Source organism: Xenopus tropicalis, chromosome 4, assembly GCF_000004195.4.
Source record: "Xenopus tropicalis strain Nigerian chromosome 4, UCB_Xtro_10.0, whole genome shotgun sequence".
Taxonomy (NCBI): domain Eukaryota; kingdom Metazoa; phylum Chordata; class Amphibia; order Anura; family Pipidae; genus Xenopus; species Xenopus tropicalis.
In genome coordinates, this window is record NC_030680.2 from 112,548,911 (window position 1) to 112,571,150 (window position 22,240).

Below are 22,240 nucleotides of genomic sequence, written 5' to 3' on the forward strand. Positions count from 1 at the left end.
AATAATAAAAGGGTGCTATTGACATTCCAATTATTATATATTCACTTGCAGCACTCCCAGAATCTGGGTTCAATGAATCCAATGCATATAAAAACCCCTACCATATTAAAGATGAATAAATATAATACGTTACCTATTCCCCATATCATAACTATATAATATATATATATCTCAATTCATGCTGCTATTCATGTTACAGTAAAATATTCCATTTTCATACATGCTGTTAACTCTTCACTTGCATCCGGCCAGCTTTGCATAGTGCATATCCATCTATGTAACATGTCTGTAGGAAATACAGAAAACCTGGCAGCACTGCTTAGTATCTTATTTTACAGCAACATTTTCTCCACTCCCACTTCAACAAAAGCATTGGAGGGAGTGTCCTTAGAGGTGCCCAGAGGCAGTGATACTGAACTTATAGCTGGGAAAAGGGCATTTCTCCAATGAAACCTGGTGGCATATCAGCTTTAGAACTTTAACCATATTTATAGTGCTAATGTCCCTTGGAAAAATCCATTTTATTGCATGCCTCATCTGTTAAGAGTCAGTTGTGTCTCACCATGGCACTTTGAAGCCTGAGAACATGTGAATTTTAGGGCTTTCAGAATCACTTATATCATAATGATGCTTCCATTATAAAATCTCCATGCTTTCCAGTCTGCTATGCAAGTTATCTGATAAAGGTCGTTCATTTGGAACCGAGCAACTTTTATGCAATGATTAGTCTTTTCATTATTTAATGGATAATTTTCTTGTGTAATTGCCATGTGGACTGACTGAAGGCTTTGGGCATTTCCATTATGCCCAAGCTGCTCTGAAAATTATTTATTGTCTAATTTATTAGAGGTCAAATGGAAGGAAGTCTTCAACCAAATTAAACTTAGCAGTATTATTAACTGGATTCTGTTTATTTATTTTATTCCACGCTAAATTAAAACATTGGCATGCAGGCTTGACCAACCGCTATACCAGAAAAGCATATTAACTCTCTTTTGTTCCCAGGGGACTCCAGCTGCAATTATGATTACAGTATCTCATTTTCTTCCAAAACAATACAATGTAGGGCATTTTGTTTAAGATAATAAAGATACATTTTCTCAATTATAATAAGCAGGGGAATACATATTTACTAGATGCTGGTGCTATATAGGTATGAAAAATCTTTTTTTAGTGATAATTATAAACATAAATAGACCTTTAGAGTCTATCTTTATTCTGTTGTGTGCCTAACTAGGGGCAGTTTGGTAACATGCTGTCTCATTTTCTGTTTGACATACTAGCTGCAGTATGATTTTACCCATACTGGTAAATGAAAGTACCCTTATCAGCAGTGTATAGAAAGCAGTTTGCAAGTCCAAATAAAATTAGATTAATAATGAGACGTATTTAGAAAGTCCAGTATGGCATTTTAACAGAAAGCACACTGCATGTTTCCCTTAATTACTTGCTAGCTGTGACTTATGCAAAGCTACGATAAACCTATTTCTAATTACATTCTGTTAAAGTGAAAATAGAGATTTCCTTATCCCCTGGGTAGAGTCTGCTTCTTAGCACCAACAGTTTTCTTTTAAAATTAGTTTTTACCATTCAAGTAAGCAGTTAGTGCCCTTCAACAAAGAACTATTAAGGTTTTAAATGTTTCTGAGTTTATTTTCTTTCCCTTTTCAGTAAATGACTGCTGAAAATGGCTTTTTACAGGAGAATTAATTTAAAAAAGGAATGCCGTTAAAGAAATATAAAAACATATACAATTGCTTAAATATCTTCTAAATTGCATTTTGGAGATATTATTGTCCTTTTGAAATGTATAAAGTCTGTTTAATCTGTAAAGATCAACCATTTTGGTAAATGGTTTGCTTCTGTATCATATCTATAATAAATTGAATGTAAATGTTAAAGGAGAAGGAAAGGTAAAAACTAAGTAAGCTTTATCAGAAAGGTCTATGTAAATACAGCCATAAACAGTTACAGAAATGCTGCACTGAGTCCTCTATCAAAAGACACACAGGATTCCTTGTCTCCTTTTTTTTAAACATGTTCTTCAGTATCTGACTTCCTCTCTCAGAAAAATCCTTCATTCCCGGGGCCAGAGTCTGTGCAGCTCTCTCCTCTCTCCCTTATCCTGCTCCCTGCTCCCATAAGAATTCATAAAACTCACCTCCCCTCCCTTAGGAATGTGTAATCTGAGCTACCAGCCTCTAGAGCTACAGCAGGAAGCTATGAAGACCAAGCTAAAATGGCAGCTGCAATCTTACACAAACAGAGAAAGCTTCTAGGGCTCTTTACTCAGGTATGATAAAGCTTTCTGCAGAATAAATATAGTGTTCTAGGTGGCACTAATGTGGTGAATCTATTGGCAGTAAAATGCCAAAATTACTTTCCTTCTCCTTTAACGTTGGGCAGACGTCATCCAGAAATTGCAAGGTGGCAAATTTCCCCTCCATGAAGTGACCCACATCATCTATCAATTCTGTTTTATAATAGGCAATTGTTTTGGTGAGCTCTGTGCAATATTGCTTGTTTTCTAGGCTGGTAAAACTATAGTTGGCATCCTGTGGGAAACACTGGTATTTCTAAATATTCATTACATGGACCAGGTATCAGTTTTAAGGGATGCTAGTTGCACAAAAATATGGGAATATAAATACTGTACATAAACTGAACTGTCTCCAGTGGATAATTTGCAATAAAAATGTTAATTTCTAGAATAGATTTATGAAACAATAGCATTTCAGCTTTGGAAAGAACTTGGCATTACTTAGAAGAATCATGATCGGATAAAGCTTTGCCTTCTATTTTGCTGAATCTAAAGTGCAAGGATTGTCAAATAATCTTCATTTGAAAGCCTATGTTAACAAGAATGATTAATTAAGAAATTAGCTGGGGTGACATACAACACAGTTTGTTTCATATAGTATTCGTATTTGTATAGTAATTAACCTATTGGGAAAAATAAAATGTATAGGTAATAATATTAGTCCAAAGCTCAGTGTCCAAAGGGTTAACAAGAGTCTCTAGTCGATATACAGGAACAGGTCAGACAGCAGTCCAGACCATTGGGCGCTCCTTCCAATATGTACAGTATGTGTATATATATATATATATATATATATATATATATATATACAGATATGGGATCTATTGTACGTTTTTTTGGTTGCACAAATGCAAAATTTGTCGCAATGAGCCATTTGGGTCCCGTAGTACATGAATGGGACTCATTATCTGAAAACCCATTATCCAAAAAATTGTCCCTGTAATAATAAAACAGTACCTTGTACTTGATCCCAACTAAGATATAATTAATCCTTATTGGAAGGAAAACAACCCTATTGGATTTATCTAATATTTAAATGATTTATTAATAGACTTAAAGCATGGAGATCCAAATTGCGGAAACCGGGAAACACCTGGTCATAAGCATTCAGGATAACAGGTCCTATACCTGTATATAAAATATGTATAGTTCTTCTTTAGTATACAGTAAATATAAGAATATTAAAATGTTGTTTATAAATTTGCTTCTTGAGTATTCCAGCAGAACCATTTAGAAAGGATTTATGATTAGTAAATCAACGTAAATGCAGTCATGAAGGAAATTGCCAGAAAAGGCCATTAAACTCATTCCCCAAGCCAATGAACAATGTGATTTGTCAGTTGTGCAGGTGTGTGTAATCATTTCTTAATTAGCGAGTCTATATGTTGTTTGAACACTGCGATGATTACACTGTATTCTAGAGCTGCAGACCTTTACATCTTGAATTAAAACACATTTTGTAAATATAGAATGACCTCAAAATGCTATTCTCTGATTATTATTATTATTATTATTTATTTATATAGCTCCAACAATTTACGATTAAACTTTGTATTGACTTTCATGGATGCAATAATTTGGTTTTATTTCATGATATGGCCATCCATTTCCACTGACCAGAGTAGAGATGTATTACCCAAATATTTTTACAGAAAGCTTACATAGAGGTCAAACTAGCTATTACAGCCATACAACTTGTTCAAAACATTGGTTAAAAACTGACCTAACTGGCCAGCTATTGCTTTGCTTGCTTGGCCATTACTCATCCACTCTGAACAATCACTATCCAATCTGATTGGATCAGTCAGTCGCTTAGCTTTAAAAAAAACATGTTAGCTAATGGCAAGCAATTCATACAAGTGGCCAAAAAGTCTTTTACTACATTTTTGTAAATGTTTTGGAAATGTTTTTTATTATGTTGAATACACTGGTAGCTGGGGGGTTAGAATCAAATGCCAATCACAAAAGAATAAGATCATTGGGAAGAGTGTCTATATAAAAACAATGAACTCCTAAAACCTCAGCTTTGGCAACTGATATATGATATATTCATTGGGAACACATAAACAGTTTTCAATTTATCAAAGAGTGAAGTTAGAGCTCACCATACTTTGCAGTCATCAGTCTGCTAAGGTTTATAGTCTTGCTGATATATTTGTACTGATGCTCAGGTTAAAGTTGGAACTACTATGTATTCTTTTAGAAGCATGTACTTTGAAATAAAGACAAAACAGTCCTCTTTCACTGTTTGTGGAACATAATAAATGTTGGTAACACAAAAATTATTTGCATTGTGAAAATGTATGTCTTTGTGCGAACAAACTTGCCTTTGCGCAAATTTTATATGGGTGTTGTGAACATGGAAACTGTTTAGCGACAACTTCCAACAGTGGAAGAAAGTTTGCAAATGTTATTGTTTGCGACAGTGTATGTAATAAAACTTCTTAATAAATAAGTTGCGTTAGCTCCAAAAGATTACGCCACTTTCAAGCTTGTCTTAAAAGTTTGCAATGCGCAATTGAAATTCGCAATGAAATAACAGTCTAATGAACAATATTACATTGCGACATGCAAATGTTTATTCTTATTTATGCTCATTTACAACTTTTATTACATTCCCCCATTTGCCTCTACATTTATTTTCTAGAAAAGTACTCTTTCTGTCTTTCAAATATTCTATTACGCCATCTAACACTGCATTTGAATTATTATACATAACTGAAGAGAACTGGGAAAATGATAGTTATCTCTTTATGGGTTATAAATGTTGAGTATGCGAATACGTAGGAATAAAGAAGGCAATTATATCAGTAAGCTGGTAATTTTTAAACATTGAACACTGACTGAACCATTTGACAACATTTTTGAAGCTAGGAAATACCACTCCAACACTCTTTAACACTTCTCTAACGTATTGATGCAAACAATAATAAAGTTAATGAATGTGATTCTGCATTGGAGAACAAATGGGGCACTTGCTTAATTATAAGAAATACAAAAGCAAAATAACAACAAAAAACAAAGCAGAATAACACTCTCATTTAAATGATATTCCCACTGTTATGAAGACATATAAAACCAGTCCGGTGTTTGATATTTTTGTTTTTGCTGAGCAATGTATTTAAGCCAGTGAGAAATACCCTGCCCCTCCTGTTATTGATGGGAATGGAAACCACCAGACTCCAACTGTATTTTCAGTCCAGAAATATATATTTTAGCTATTCTAGACCAAAACCACCTCACGAGTAGGAGGCAAAACGGTTTTCTGGCATTTCTCCACTGGCTTAAATACACTGGCACAGAACTGCTGTGCATAACATAAGCCTTTATCCCTGCTTGTTATTTGAAGCAGAAATTAAGGATTCAGAGGGGTGCTGAGCTCTAACACCCCATAGAGCTGAATTATTTTCGGCTTCTCAAAGCTTAACACATTCTGCCAAACTGACTCATGCATTTGCATTGATGTGTCACATCTCATCAAAACACTTCTCTAACTGTCAGGAAAATGAGGAAAATATTGAACTGCTTCCTTCTGGAGTCTTGAGTTAAATCTTTTATTCATGTTTTAATTTTTCTAATGGCTCTAATAGTGTTTATGCTACCATTTTGCAACAAACTTTCCCCATAAACAGTGAGAATAAAAGATAAACGGAATATTATGTTTTTGGTTAGTTTTGCTGACAATTGGTGAGACTGGCTGATTTCATCTTTCCGTGTGGGCCCAACTGCACACCGGATGTTACAGTACAGTAAATCAGCATTCAAGAGAAGTTTGCATTTAAATGAACTTTTACTACTTTATAGATTGACCTTTTGTAAGAAACTTTTTACCTGGCCCTTTTCTATGGTTTTCAGTTCCCTTGCTATCTTATTTTATTGTTATTCTTATTTTTATTGCTTATATACCTATGCAGGTCCTCTGCTATTCATCCATATGAACCTTAAAAAATAATATATATTTACATTTGTTTTTTACTCAGACATATATGATTTAGTAATTAAAATGAAACCATGATGTCTGTTTCTGCATGCAGGGACCAGTTCTCCACCCACTTTGTTCCATAGTGAAGTCATGGATTCTGGGACCTAAAGTCCCTCTGCTTCTCAGTGAATCTGGGCACCACCCACCAGTGGCATAACTATGGGGGCCTGTGCACCCCCTGAAAAAGTTTTTTCCTGGGTGAAATCACAGGTGACCATCATTGAGTGCAATTATTTTTCTCTTTCGGGGCAACCAACAATTATGTGTGTGCCGCGGGTCACTCTCATGCCCCCCCCCCTGCAGAGGAAGCAGGCCTCCCCCCCCCCACAGCTGCAAAGTCTGCTTCCTCTGTAGTTACACCACTCCCACCCACAATAGACGGCAAATATTTAAGTCCAAATCAGTTCATTGCGTCTAGAATTTATTATTCCACAGAGCTGCAACAAAGGTTGCAATATCTCCATTATGTAATGTTGCATTTAGTAGCTCACTATCCATTACAGAAATGGACAACCTTTATCCCTCCCCTCCTGGTTGCTGAGCTACAATATACACAACCCCCCACAGATGATTGCTGTTCGTTGGCTTCTGGGAAGTGTAGTTTATAGAAAATATAAAGGATTGCATTTTGACTTTGCCTGAGCTTGTACAAAAGTAATAAGACTGTCTCAGTCCGTTGTTCACACCATAATTAATATTCCAGTCATGTCAAAGAAAATCACACACAGAATTTTACAATTGTGTCTATTTAAAAGTGAATTTAATGAAAGAGAAATGTTATATATCAAATAGTCTTCATGCAGTAAACACTGTGACATAACACTGCTTGGGAGACAAAGCGATCTTCAACACGCTTTTTGCAAGTACATTGAAAAACCTCTCTGACCCTCAAGGCGTAAGGAAAATTACATCTGTTGGTAACTGCTCTTCAATATTTCTTTCTCCACAGGGTGCAAGTGGAGTTTTATGTGAATGAAAACACCTTTAAAGAAAGGTTGAAGCTTTTCTTCATCAAAAACCAAAGATCAAGTATGTATTTATGCATGAGTCTGAAAACCAATTGAGAAATGTGTAGACCAAGAATTCATTTTCAACACGTATTAGCTTTTTTAGATTATTTCAGTGTTATTTCTATGCATTATTATTTCAATGTGAACTGATAACACATACTGTAGTTCTAATGCAAAGTTTTGTTGCAATTATATATTACCACTGCTAATGTATGCTGCAAGGTAAAAGGTGATTTTTCACCTTCATTTAAATTGCCAACTTTGGGAAAGCTTTGCGGGTTGGTACTTTCTGAATTCAGGGGAATGTGTACTTTCCAAAAATATATGGCTTTCTGGAGTAAGCATAGCTTTATATCCCACATAAAATGATGTAAATGGGTGGAGTTTGCAGGATCTGAAATGACAGAAATGATAGATCATATGGGGTCATTTTTATTTTACAGCCCCTACATTCCACATACTTCATCAAACTGTTCAGTGGACCCCTTAATTCATATTTAGGATGTTTATATGTATTATCTGGTGTATTATCTGGTTACCTTATGAACTGTAAGAGATAAGATGCTATAGACTGAAAGCTTAAAATGCAATTTTTCAAATATTTTGCAAATTTTGATAAAAAGTGATGTATTTAAAAAAGCATTGAAACTTGGTAGTTTGGAGTAAACAGACGGTTTAACCTATTCTGGATCCCCAGAATCTGTTCTTTTAAAAAATGTATAATTTTCTGGGATAAACCTTCTGTTAGTGGAATGTTTGGCCTTGAAATCTAAAGTATGCAGCTTTCTGGAGCAGTGCTACTGTACTGCTTTTTTTTGAGTGAGAAATCTCCATAAAACTATATATATTTGGTATTGGCACATTCAGGAGACATGGAACTTTCCAAATCAGTTGTATTTTGCATGAAATAGTTTTTGTTTCTGGTATATATGTATTTATATGACATTTAGAAACCTATATCTTGTTACAGAAGTGGAATGACACAAGAATTCTAGCATATTTTGAAAGCCTAGGTTGCCCAAAAAAATGATATATTGTTTTCCTTAATTAACTAAAAGTCCCTTGGAGTGCAAAATGTTCAAAAACTGGCAGCAATAGTTCCGGGACCAAATTGGCTGGCAGTGAAAGGGTTAATGAGTCAACAAACTCTAAAAAAAAGTGTAAAAAGCTTGCATTGGAAAACCACATATATTTTGCCTAGGACAACTCCCGTTGACTTCTTTATGAACTCGCAAGCTTTTAGTAAAAGTTTTAAATTCAAGTTTTTCAATTTTTATTTATGCTTTATAGATGAACATAAACAACAATTAACAATTTTAAACTCTAACATTAATAAATCACACCAAGTCTAGAACCCCATGAACAGTACTATGCTTAAATGCAGAAGCTGAAGTGGGTAAAAAATGATAACGTCTTACCATTCCTTAATTGTTGGTGAAACTGTAAGACATGTACATACAGAGCAACCTTACTGAAGTCCCTGGTAACTGTATCCCCTTGAAATGAATGTTTTGCAGCATGCAATAATAAGGACAAAGGGTCTTTGAGGCAATCACATTAGAAGGTGCCACTATGTGGATGGCCAATGAGAGATACATTTATACCTGTAACAGGTTAACATAATGATGTTTCAGGACTGCCATGGGTACCTGTGTCTTAAAATACTGAGAAACAAAAAAGTGCAAGCCCATGATATATTTTGAAGTGTCTGTCACCGTTATCAGTGACTGTTCCAAGGCAGCTTTTATGTAGCCATTATAACAATGCCACTGGTGTTCCCAGGGGCTTAGATGGGTAGCAGAATATCATATCATATGATTGAAACATATCTTACTAAGGCTATAGAAATGTAACTGGGTCCAGGGACAGAATTTTGTGCAGTTGTGCAGAATGCTATATATAGCTTTACCTGGAAAACCTAAGCCAGAAATGTGGCCTTTTGGCCTGAAAACTAATCATTGGCTGGCTCAAAATACAATTAGAGAAAAATATATTTCTGAACAGAAGCAGAGGTGGTTTTATAATTAACAGGGCTAGAAATTCAATCGTTCTGGAGATTAATACCAATTTAGCAGGGAAGATTCCTCAAATCAGGTAAGGAGTTTGCTATTATGGGAAAATAGAAATTCAGCTAGATTGAAAAGATTGGAGAGAGTGCTGCTGACATATCATTGGTGTGTATCGTGTAGATGTAGTATATTATTACAAATATACTGGATATTCCAATATTTACCACAGCCAGGTAAAAGGAAACAACCACGGTTCTTTTCCAGAGATGAAGCTAATTTATTTTGATTATCCAGCCCAGAGACAGCAATTGATACAGAGTTCCTTTAAATATGCCCACAGGATCTGTTCTATAGGGATCAGCCTTCAGGACTTCTCCCTAACCTAAATCATATATCTTTGTGTGTGTGTGTCTATCTGTCTAAGTTTCTATCAAATCTGTCCAACTAAGTGAGTATAAGAGTTTCACAAGTTATACTCTTAGGGCTCTGGCACACGAGGAGATTAGTCGCCCGCGACAAAACTCCCTGTTCGCGGGCGACTAATCTCCCCGAGTTGCCTTCCCCTGCCATCCCACCGGCAACAATGTAAGTCGTCGGTGGGATCGCGAGGCTTTTTCGGCGATTTGCGGAAAATCGTGCCGCCGCGTGTGCCATCCCACCGGCGACTTACATTGTTGCCGGTGGGATGGCAGGGGAAGGCAACTCGGGGAGATTAGTCGCCCGCGAACAGGGAGTTTTGTTGCGGGCGACTAATCTCCCCGTGTGCCAGAGCCCTTAGGGCTCTCCCTGACCAAAGTAGGGATGTGTTCTGATTGGCTGACAAGATAATCAGTTATCAGAATCTTATTGTGTTAGTCAGTCGGGTAGTTCCCATAAGGGCTCTGGCACACGGGGGAGATTAGTCGCCCGCGATTAACTCCCTGTTCGCGGGCGACTAATCTCCCCGAGTTGCCTACCCCTGCCATCCCACCGGCGAACATGTAAGTCGCCGGCGGGATGGCAGACGCGGCGGCGCGATTTCGCGCAAATCGCCGAAAAAGACTCGCAAGTCTTTTTCGGCGATCTCCCCCGTGTGCCAGAGCCCTAAGGAGCTGTCTTACCATAAACAACTGTACACACAATTCAACTTTGAAATGCAAAAGACCCTCCATTTGGCTTCCTGTGATATCTTGGTGTTGATCACCCCCCTATAATAAATACCAAGGTAACCAACACAAAGGCACTTCAAAGCATTCCCAACTTAAGCAACTTAATTAACATCTGACTGACTCACTGTTTAAATCTATACAGATATCTTGTGCACTATGTACAGTCATACAATTAAATGATACTAATATTATACACTTGCAGGTATGTATGCATAGTCCCCAAACATATAACTACACTCCCCCACTTGGATCAGTTCTGCTCAGAATTGATCCACAACACATTAAAACATTCTTTTTTTTTTTTATATAACTGTATAACATGATAGTTTGTAATTGCGTTATAGAGAATGCTAAACCAAGGCTCTTAAATTTTCTAGAAATGCTAATAGAACTGGTTACATATCACTTCTCCAGCTCTTTCTGTTTCCCATTTAGGATGAATAAGTATCCAAATCTATTGCAAGTGGCAGGTTTTGGGGTATGTACGGGATTAGTTGCAACACTGAATGAGTCGATCATTTCCTTTCTAGTCTTCAGTAGATATTTTCAGTCACCAGTCAGAAATATTCACCTGCTTACTGTATAAGTTGTATTTAGTCTTTGCAGAGAATTAAATCCAGACATTAAACAGACTGTGAAACATTTCTGTCCACAAACTCCATTCTTTCCAGGGCTGGGGTCTTTGTGATCCAGGCAGGATTCCTTGCCACTCCCATCACTCCCCCACTTCCCTACCCAGTACACAACACATTAAGTTCTTGCAGCATCTGGGGTTTTTCCTCCAAGCGTTTGGTTTTCTTTAGTTCAATGTAGCAGTTGACTGAGTACACAGGATCTGGTATTGGTGCTGGTGTTGGATGGATCTGTAGCTCTTGGTCTTCTTACAGTCTGATCTTTTTTTTTTTTTTTCAGAAAACCCACATTTAGCCACAAACTCTAGCTTTGGACACAATATCACCCTTACCTGATCTAGTCAGAATATTAACGGATGTATATAACCCTGTAAATATGCAGCCAAAACATCAATATTCTGAGTATATGTGTTCTTTATAAAACCACCCATGTCTGTACATTTAGGGGCAGATTTATCAAAACCCGAGTTCGAATCCCGAATGGGAAAAATTCGGATTGGAAACGAAAATTTCAGAAGATCGCAAATATCCTGAAAATGCTTACGAAAAAATCGTATTAGTCACGAAAAAATCGTATTGCCGATCCGAAAGTCACGTAATTTTCGTACCAAAGCATTGCAAACAGCGGCAGTCTTTCCGAATTTTTCGCGCGGGCGCACGACATTTCGCACGACTTTTTCAACATCCAACACCTCTTGGTTTATGTCATGCAAATTCCTTCACACCCCCACTTGGAACCTTTAGGTCTCATCCATCAATGTTCTATTGTCATTAAAAAAGTTTGAAAAGCTGCTTAAGCTGCTTACATTTGGCTGTTGCTCCAACTGCTATACCATTTATCACTTAGTCATAATATCAAAGGACATAGGCACTCTATAGTTTGCTGAGCAACAAGTGCGTGTTGATTAGGAAACATTTCAGTTGACACACACTTTTGAAAAGAGTGGTTGCAGTTTTTTTTGTTGGTGTTAAAATTTAATTCATGATATGTAGAAATCTGAAGAAAGCAGCTACTGAAACAGATATAAGATAATTGAAGTGACTTAATAGAAAACATTTTTGCATTATATGGAGAGTTTAGAAAATAAAAATGGACCGACAAAAGATTGAATCAGCTTTAAAATCAAGTTCTTTTTGTAGTTAGCTCTAATAAAAGACATTAAATAATTCACATTACATATGAAACACATCTTTGATATTGCAGAATGGACATGCTAAATTTTAGGCTGTGATAAAGCTTTAAAGCGAAACATGCCATCAGTTCTTCAATCTATTTTTTTTTCTTTTGCTTAATACATAGAATTAGTAGAGGAGTGGTTGGTTCTGGTGCTGAGGTATATAACTGATGGTAACAGTAGGCATTCAGACTAGTATATTTCATCTGACAAGTGTTTCTGACCCTGAGGGCTAAACATACACATGTATGGCACCTGTTATCCAGAATGCTCGGGTTTTCCTGAAAAGGGGTCTTTCCATAATTTGGGTCTCTATACCTTGTCTACCAAAAAAATCATTTAAATATTAAATAAACCCAGAAGAATTGTTTTGCCTCCAATAAGGATTAATTATATGTTAGTTGAGATCAAGTACAAGGTACTGTTTTATTATTACTGAGAAAATTCATTTTTTTTTAAAAAGCTGAATTATTTGATTAAAGAAGAGTCTATGGGAGATGGTCCTCCTATAATTTGGAGCTTTCTGAATAATGGATTTTCAGATAATGAATCCCATTCATGTACTATGGCAGTGCTGTCCAACTGGCGGCCCGCGGGCCGCATGCGGCCCGCGACCCCCCTCTGTGTGGCCCCCCACCTGTCTGGCTGCTTTGATGGCTTACTCTTGTGTAAGCTTTAAATGGTATCAGTACTGAGATTAACTGCCCCCCCCTGCATGGTTCTCACCTCAGATTCAGGCTGTAATCAGGCTGTATTGTTTAAATATGTAATCCCCTGTGTTGTTCACACCTTTTAATCTCTGCATTGTTCACCCCCTGCATTGTTCACACCTCAGGCTCAGGCTGTAATCACCCCCATTGTTCCCCTGTTCACACCTCAGGAGCAGTAGAAACCCACAAATAATCCCTGCACTCTACAAAAAGAACATATACTGAGGTGGTACTGCAATTAAAACGTTTTTTAATATATAGTTACTGTGCAGACTGTAGGAGCAGTGCCATCATTGTGTCACTGTAGGCTGCCTGTGTGTGCCATACACACACAGGCAGGGTAGGGCAAGCAGAGTATGGCACACACAGGCCAAGTATGGCACAAACCAGCCAAGAATGGCACACACAGTGAAAGTATGGCACACAGGCAGGGTAGGGCAGGCAGAGTATGGCACACACAGGCAGGTTAGAGAAGGCAGAGTATGGCACACACAGGCAGGGTAGGGAAGGCAGAGTATGGCACACACAGGCAGGGTAGGGAAGACAGAGTATGGCACACACAGGCAGGGTAGGGCAGGCAGAGTATGGCACACACAGGCAGGGTAGGGCAGGCAGAGTATGGCAGGTTTTTGCTGTACTACAACCATTAATATGGGTATGGTCATGTGATAACATGGGTGTGGTTTCAAGTGGGTGCGGTTTCAAAAAGGGGAGTGGTCAAAACTGGCTTCCATTATCGGCCCTCCACCACGTAGGTCGGAAAAATTCCGGCCCTCGGTACAACAGAAGTTGGACAGCACTGTACTATGGGACCCAAATGGCACATTGCAACAAATTTTTGCATTTGTGCAACCAAAAAAAACCTATTAGCAAACCCTTTTAGGCTTGGTTGTCTGGTAGGTATATATAAATATAATATAATATAGACAGAGACACCAAAAAGAATGCCTTATCTCTGTCTGTTGTTGACAGAATAGCCACAAAGATGAGTTCTACTTGAATGCAGATGTGCTCTCACCATTAAGAATCTGACAGTTATGCTTTCATGCTAGAAGCTTGCATTGTATATATTGGATAGTCAGTGTATATAAAAGAAAAAGATCTAGGAGTTGCTGACCCAGAAACTACTTAGCCACAATAGGGAAACAATGTCAAGTATCAAGCTTTGCTGTGTAGCAGCAGTAAGAATATTGGAATATAATGGATGTGTCCAAAAAGAAATCTTATTACCCTAGCTGACAAATATTATTGAAACAAAGCAACATTAGCCATTCTTCAAGGTCTATTTGTATATCTTATGCATGTGAATAGCGCTGTTACAAGAAGTTCTTTTCTCACATTGTTTGCATTGAGAAAGACTTTATTGCTGCTTTTGGCCTTTGTTTGCTTAACCTTGATGGTTATTGTGTGATTGTTCTCTAAGTCCTACCCCCACAGAAGTCACGTTCCAGTATGTTGCACTAAGGAGATCTAAATATATCAAAACTGGCTGTCTGCTAGAGATGTAGCAAACTAATTTGCACGAAAATCGAGTGTTCGCAAGTTCGCGAACTTTTAGCGATGTTCGCAATTTTGGGTTCGCCTTAGCTGGAGCCAAATTTTGACCTCTCACCCCAGAGCCAGCAAATACATGGCAGCCAATCAGGCAGCTCTCCCTCCTGGACCACCCCCGGACCACTCCCTTTCATATTTAAACTGAAGCTCAGCAGCCATTTTACATTCTGCCTGTGTGTGCTTGAAGAGTTAGCATAGGGAGAGAGCTGTGCAGGGGTTTGAGGGACAGTTTAGGTAGCTTTGCTGACTAGTAATCTACTTTCTACTGCTCTGTATGTAGCTGCTGTGGGCAGCTGTCCTGCTGATCTCATCTGCTGTAACCCAATAGTCCTTGTAAAAGCAGTTTATTACACAAGTTTAGAAATGTGGTGTGATTTCTGCCCTTTACAGCACAAAACACAACGCTGTGTCAACAACATATTTTTCAGAGAAATTTTTGCCCTTGATCCCCCTCCTGCATGCCACTGTCCAGGTCGTGGCACCCTTTAAACAACTTTAAAATCAGTTTTCTGGCCAGAAATGGCTTTTCTAGGTTTTAAAATTCGCCTTCCCATTGAAGTCTATGGGGTTCGCAAAGTTCGCACTTTTTGGCAGAAGTTCGCGAACGGGTTCGCAAACTTTTTTTGTGAGGTTCGCTACATCTCTACTGTCTGCTAGATTGAAATGGTTTTGAATTATTAGGCTGTATCTCTTATATAGACAGTGTTCTGAATGCACAGCTAGACAAAAATGAGTAATTTGCTTGTCCCCACCCATGAGTAAGTTTGATGTCCCATGAACGGTGTTAGTTGTCTGCGATAGATCTCTGGCAACAATAGGAGCCGCGGTGGAAAGGCCTCCACATCACTTTGATTTTCCTAAGGGCTCTGGCGATTTCAGGAAATCGCCGAAAAAGACTTGCGAGTCTTTTTCAGCGATTTGCGCAAAATCGCGCCGCCGCGTCTGCCATCCCGCCGGCGACTTACATGTTCGCCGGTGGGATGGCAGGGGTAGGCAACTTGGGGAGATTAGTCGCCCGCGAACAGGGAGTTTTGTCGCGGGCGACTAATCTCCCCCGTGTGCTAGAGCCCTAAGGCATGTGAAGTTGCTTGAAGGAAGGTACAGAAGGCCTTTCCACCAGTGACTCCTATTGTTGTCGGTGGAAAGGCATTTTGGAGCAGAGATCTATCGCAGGCAACTAACACGCTCCATGGTTCCTTCCTGCAGGCAACTTTGCGTGATTTCGGAAAACTAAAGCGATGAGAAGGCCTTTCCACCAGCTACTGTTATTGTTGCCGGTGGAAAGACATTTCAGAGTGGTAAGTAGCCCGCGATAGCAGAGATCTATCAAACCAAAGCTTTAAACATCTGCATTTAATGAGACTACTGGTGGAACCCAAGAGATCAGTTTAAAAAGTATAAAGTGATTGGCTTAAACTAAATAGCAGTGTAGATCCCCAGTATTGTTGCCCAAAGGCAGCTAAGATGTGGCTAAAACTTTATACCACTTGGTGGCCTGGTATTTCTACAGTATATTGTGTATTCTAAATTAAAGTTTGCCCCTGCTCCTTACTTCACAGACCTCTGGAATAGATTAGTCAAATTTGCACTTGGATTAGACTCTAATCCACACCTCATAGAGTACCAACACAGACATAAAAAACCCATGCTTAAAGTTTTTGTATTTAGTTGCTGGAACAGTCATTACGGCTGATATTAAAACAGGCATTTGACACATGCTTTTTAAATAAACACAGGCTTATTTTTGCTGTTATTTACACACAATTATATCTTTTACTGTACAGAAAAAAAAATCATGGAGTCTCCTTTGTTAATTCTGGAATGCCAGAGCAGATGATGCATCATTCTAAATTTATTCTTGAAACATATCATCAACCTGGCTTTGGGCAGCAACAGCTGTTGTTTGGAAGAAAACTGCATGTTTTCTTCATCAGTTTGTACTTTTCAGTATGCCAGGTGGATAATTATTAGATGTAAAAAATGGCAAAGTTTCAGATTTCCTCATCCATGTGGGAGCGTGTTAAAAAAGATAGTTTCTAAAAAATAAATCTGAGGTGATCTTTATTGATAAACTTAACAGGGTTGGAGATCTATTGTTCGGGATGGCAGGCATTTCAGGCAGGTAAATGGGTGAGTGAGAACATGCACTGCCAACTACAGTGCCTTTATCAATGAGCCAGAACTATTCCTAGATTAGCAGGATCGGTGTTTTGCAGTGTAAATAATTGGCAGAATTGTGGACTGGGGCTAAATGCTAATGCATTTAATGAGCCATTGAACTCTAGCCTTTAGTAGCCATAGCCCATTGGTTTTTGGAGTTTACTTGCCATTAAATATATAATCTCCTCTACATTTTTTCCTTTTTATTGTTTTTGTTAACTAAGTAAATACCACAACATGTTTCCCAAGCCAATTACGTTTCTGAGCAGAGACACTGACTGGTGGAAAGGGGAGATTTGGCTGCCATTATTTTCTACATGATTACAGCAACAGTCAAAACGATCTGTTTGCTGTAGCCCTTAGATGTTAGCCTTTATTTTAACTTGTATTTTTTTGGTATACACATGACTAGTGCCGCATCAAGCCTGCAGTGCTTCTTAATCCGCCTTTTGTACTCCCACAAAATTAATGCACACCAACCAAGTGGGGAGAGAAGGACACAGTTGTTTATTTACAAGGATACTTAACATAAATAAGCATATATCAACAACCATAATTTGTCATAACAGGACTGTTTGTAATACAAACATTAAACATCGGTAAACAATACCCCCTATCCTCCAAGAGGACCAACCGTAACAATAAGCCTAAAGCCTGAGTCCTGCCTCCTATCCAAGTCCCATCCCAAGATTATCCATATCCCCAAAGGACCCCATGCCTACCCAATTACCCACTCACCAACTGGGCCTTTAAATTACCTCTGGAGCTTGAATTCAACCCACCTCCACCAACTGTTACAAAACATGTAAGGGGGGAGGAATGGATGTTGTTTCATTCCTGTTCTTTCAGCATGCTGGGAAGATCTGATAAACTAACTTCCAGGCACTGCACCACAGTCCCTTACCCTGGAACATCCTTAGCCAATCAAATCCTGACATGGGGTAAAGAGAGCACTGGCCTCTTAGCACAGTCCCTTTGCTGCTCTTGGATCATGGACTCTAGAAATGTACTGTTATGTGCCTGGAATAACTAAATTATTCAACAAAGGAATACAAAATAAAATGGATGCTGTCCTGCCTTGTAGCTAAACTGATCTGTTTCACAGTGAAACAATGGCAGCAATTACCATGGGTCTGCATTTAAAGTTTATTGTGTGCACTAAGCACTATAAATAATATTTTCTGCTGCAACTCTGGCTGAATGAGCTAGTGGCTGAGGAAGCTCACAGTTTTACCACGTACAAAATTCTGCACAAGTTTTCTTTTTATTAACAGACTAGTGAAATACACGTATGTATGTTCTGTTGACCCTCAGGAGGTGGGCAGGTGCTGAGACAAGCGCAGGGTTTGATGTTCCTCGGTTTTTGGCTTGCCCAACCCAGTAAACTATTTTGACAGTTGCAGGTGATACTTAGAGCAGCTCCAGATCAAGTAGGATTTAAGAGCATTTCTATATTGTGTGTGTTGTAATCAAACATTATTTAAACATTATTTAATTTACTTTTTAAGGCAAATTTGTCTGTATTTGGTTATGTGATGTGGCTGCAAATTCAGCTTCATACTGCCAGTACAGCATTTGTTTGTCATAGTCTACTGCAAATTGTAAAATGTCAGCAAAGACCTAATTTGTTGCTAATGGAAACTGCACTTGAGCACTTGAGCAATTTAGCACCTTATTAGTATTAATACCCTATCATTTAACACTAGAATTACTGACTTTTTTATTTTCTGGTGCAAGGCCCGAGGTGTTATTCACCCCTGCTGAGATTTTCACAGGTCTTCAGCTTGATTCTCCTCAATCTTTTGTTGTGCAAATCACCCATTACCTGTGAGGCCTGGTACATTTGCATTTGTTTACTCAGAGTAGCTCAGATCCAAGGCAGATCCAAACCTCTGTGTGTGACATGGAAACCTTCAGAAATGTGAAAACAGAATGAAAAGTTGCTACTACAATGACATGAATACAACGAAAACTTGCTAACACTCCAGTCTAACAATGTATGTTTGCACACAAATGTCATAAGCTGAGTGAAGTTATGGTCCATGGTTTTTGACATGTTCGTACACATACAGAATAAAATGATGTCATTTCATTTTCATTGGTCATCAATGAATTATAACACCAAAAGTGAGTTTTGTTTTTGTGTGATCTCTCCAGCTTTGCATGTTCTCTCCTCTGCCTGTTCATGTAAAAATAGGAAAAAAAAAAAATTCTGTCCCTCAGTTCCATGTTCATCTCTTCATCCTTCTGCCTTTTGTCTCAGTGGTTACTTTCCCACACAGTCTGTCTGTCTGTTTCAAAGTCTGTTTGCAGCATTTGCAGACCCAATGACCATCGTCCCTGCATTCAGCAATGGACTTCCTTGACTCTCAGCACAGTTCTTGGTGAAGCGTATCCAGATGTCAGAAATCGCAGCAAATCTGTCTTCATTAGTCCCACAAGTATTGCAAAATATTGGTGTATATATATATATAAACAGATAAATATATGTATGTATGTATAAATAGAGTGTATGTATATTATGTACAGAGTGGATATATAAATAGATGTAGAACCTTGTGGCTATATCTTTATGGACAGACATGCAGGGGGAGATTTACTAATCCACGAACGGTCCGAAGGCGTCCGAATGTGTGTTTTCGTATTGATAGGTATTTATTGCGACTTTTTCGCCGCCGTCCTGACTTTTTCGTATGTCCCGCGATTTTTTGCCGCCGGCACAACTTTTTCGTATATTTTCCGTGACTTTTTCTACGCCGTCGCGAAAAAATCGGATTGGTTTTTCCGCCGTTTACTATCGGTCAATGCGAAAAAATACGATAAAGTCGCGACGGCGACGAAAAAGTCGCGACAAATACGAACAATCGCAACGACGACGAAAAAGTTGCACAATTTTCGTTTCCAATACGATTTTTTCCCTTTCGGGATTCTTGGATTAGTAAATCTTCCCCGCAATGTAGTGACAGGGATTGACAAGAACTAATATTGCATATAAGAAATATTGCACATAGAAACTACCATGGTGTATTGGATGTGTGTGGAGTCAGCTGCAGGGACTTTGTTGTAGAGTCTGACAGCGATTGGAAGGAAAGACCTTCTGAATCTCTCCTGGTTGGGGGTTGGGGAGCAGTGAGCAGAGAGTGTGGAAGCATTTGCCCACCTCACATCCCCCACAACCAGAGAGTTCTGTTGCTAACAAATGCAAATGTGCTAGGCCTCACAGGTAATGGGTTTGTTTGCATAACAAAAGCAATAGAACAATGGAGCTAACGGCATGTTAAAAAAACTCAGCAGGGATGCTAGTAGGTGTGAGGTCCAGGGAATTTGCGCAGGCCTAGTAAATCTAGTGTTAACTGTCTGTTGGCCAGTCTATATGCATAAGATTCACTGAAATTGTCCCTAACCCTTTAAATGCTTAATTCACCTTTTGTTCACTCTTTGTTTCTGCATTGCCCTTTTTGAGTCCTGTAGATCAAAAATGCTGTGAATCATAGGACCTTACCAGTGCCTTTTCCAGGAAAAAAACATAATCTCCTTTTGTGAAATTATTCCCATTTTAATATATAAAGATATTTTGCCAGCTTTACTGCTGCTGACTGGCATTGAATACTATAAAGTTTATTACCCACAAGAACCCTAGTTTCTAATCCATTAAAGATTTTGTCTTAGTCCCAAATAAGGGTAAAATTAGCATGTCTATTTTTAAATCTCATATATATAACCACATATTTACCTATATTTATACCACTTATATGCTGACGTCTATTTTTGGGCAGTTTTGTGTCAATGGAAGTACAAATAAAATGCTTTCAATACCCTCCTACAGGTCATTAACAAGAAGATTTTTTAAAACTAGACCCAAAACAGAACCCTGCGACATGCCACTCAGTTCTGGGCCAACTAAATATTCCATCGGATCTTACATTGAATATGATTAAAAAATCAGCTCTGCTTTCAAGATCATTTAGATTTAGACTGGATGAAATCATAGAGGGAACCCTCAACTCTCTATTTAGTAATTCTAGTGATTAAGTGGTCTATTCCATATTAGGGGGCAAGTTTGGGGCTCTAGATAGCTTTTGGACTGTTATAAAATGTGCCGGACCTTGGGCTGACTGTGCTAAAGGCAGGGCGCGCAGAACAAGCTGCTTGTCACTCCTCCCTTCCCCTGAACCTCTCCTTATTACATTTTCCCTGCTACCCATGCAACACAAGGGTGAGGGGGAAAGTGGCTATGATGATAAGCATGTGCAGACAGGCCAGAACTCTGCATAGGCAAATAAAATAGGTAAGTGCATAGCACACACTCCCACCACCATTGTGCCCTAGGCATGTGCCTCTCCTGTCTGCCCATAGTTTTGGCCCTGATTGAAAAAATCTGGGGTGTAGATGAAGAGTAGCAAAACTGTAATACTTCTTCTAAGTAACTTTTCTATTAATGTGTCATATGTGGTAAACATAACTTATTTGCTAGTTAGTGTTTATCAACACAAGAACAGTTCCTCATTCATATTTCTGTGCTGTATAAGAAAACAAATAATAGCAATTTTCAGAGAATGCCATAAAATTATCTTTTTTATCTGAGCAGTATAATCAAATTGAAAAGGTATAATTTATTATGATTTGTCTATCAAGCTCACCATTCCATTCAGTGTTATACAGAAATGCAAGAATATCTTTCTAGAGCTGTTGATTTTAAATCTCTTAGCAACAGCATCTCTATATCATTTGTTTTTAATGAGAATTATTCCCCAGGATGTGTAGTTTATTAATCATTTTATGGACTGGAGCCGGTGTACATAATGATACACCAGAGAAAACAATACCGACACCCTGATTCCTGCCAGGGCCTACAGAAAGATTATTTGGCAAAAAATATGCTTTGATGTGGGAGCTAAAATATGTTTGTTTGTGTATATTTGTGAAAGGTGACACTGACAAACAAGATATTGTTGCAGAGACAAACTCGTATAACAGTATGAACATTTTATTTGGCTTCAGATAGCAGTGTGGGAGTCAAAAGGGCAAGTTGCTTAAGGAAACCAATAGTTATGTGCAGGAACAAATATTTTTACAGCACAAAAAATCTTATTGGCCTGTCTAGACTTTGTATTCTCTAAGGCCAGCTGCACACATTGCTTGGTCTATAAATAAGGATAAAACAAAAGGATAAATTAGCTAAAGGCACGTCAAACTGTCATTGCTTATATTTAAAGGGAAATGTGATGGTTATGGCACAGCCTTCACACATTCCAACCCTGACCTTAGGAAAAAAGTTAGGCACAGGGTGCTGCCCTACGCTAAAACGCATCAACATTTTCATTGGCAATCTTGTGCTATGTTCAGAGCGCAGTGCTGACGGGGGAAAGGCAGCCCTGTCCTTACCACCTGATGTAAATGATGCGCAAGTTAGGGGGTGGGAAGGGGGTAAAAGGAGGTACGCCTTTACCCACATCCATTAATAAACTGCTGCTGAATGTACTGCATTTATGGGAATGACTGCAATTATTCTTATATAGGCACTTAAGTAAATTAACTTC

General features: G+C 38.4%; 1 protein-coding gene across 4 annotated transcripts in view; it reads left to right on the plus strand.

Annotated features, from left to right (window-relative positions):
* Nucleotides 1-22,240, plus strand: part of kcnt2 (potassium channel, sodium activated subfamily T, member 2) — a 196,843-nt gene that overhangs the window by 54,274 nt on the left and 120,329 nt on the right. For all 4 annotated transcript variants that reach the window (XM_031901050.1, XM_031901051.1, XM_031901048.1 and 1 more), the window contains exon 2: nt 7,252-7,331. In XM_031901050.1, coding sequence (XP_031756910.1) covers nt 7,252-7,331 — 80 coding nt within the window. The remainder of the gene's footprint in view (nt 1-7,251; nt 7,332-22,240) is intronic.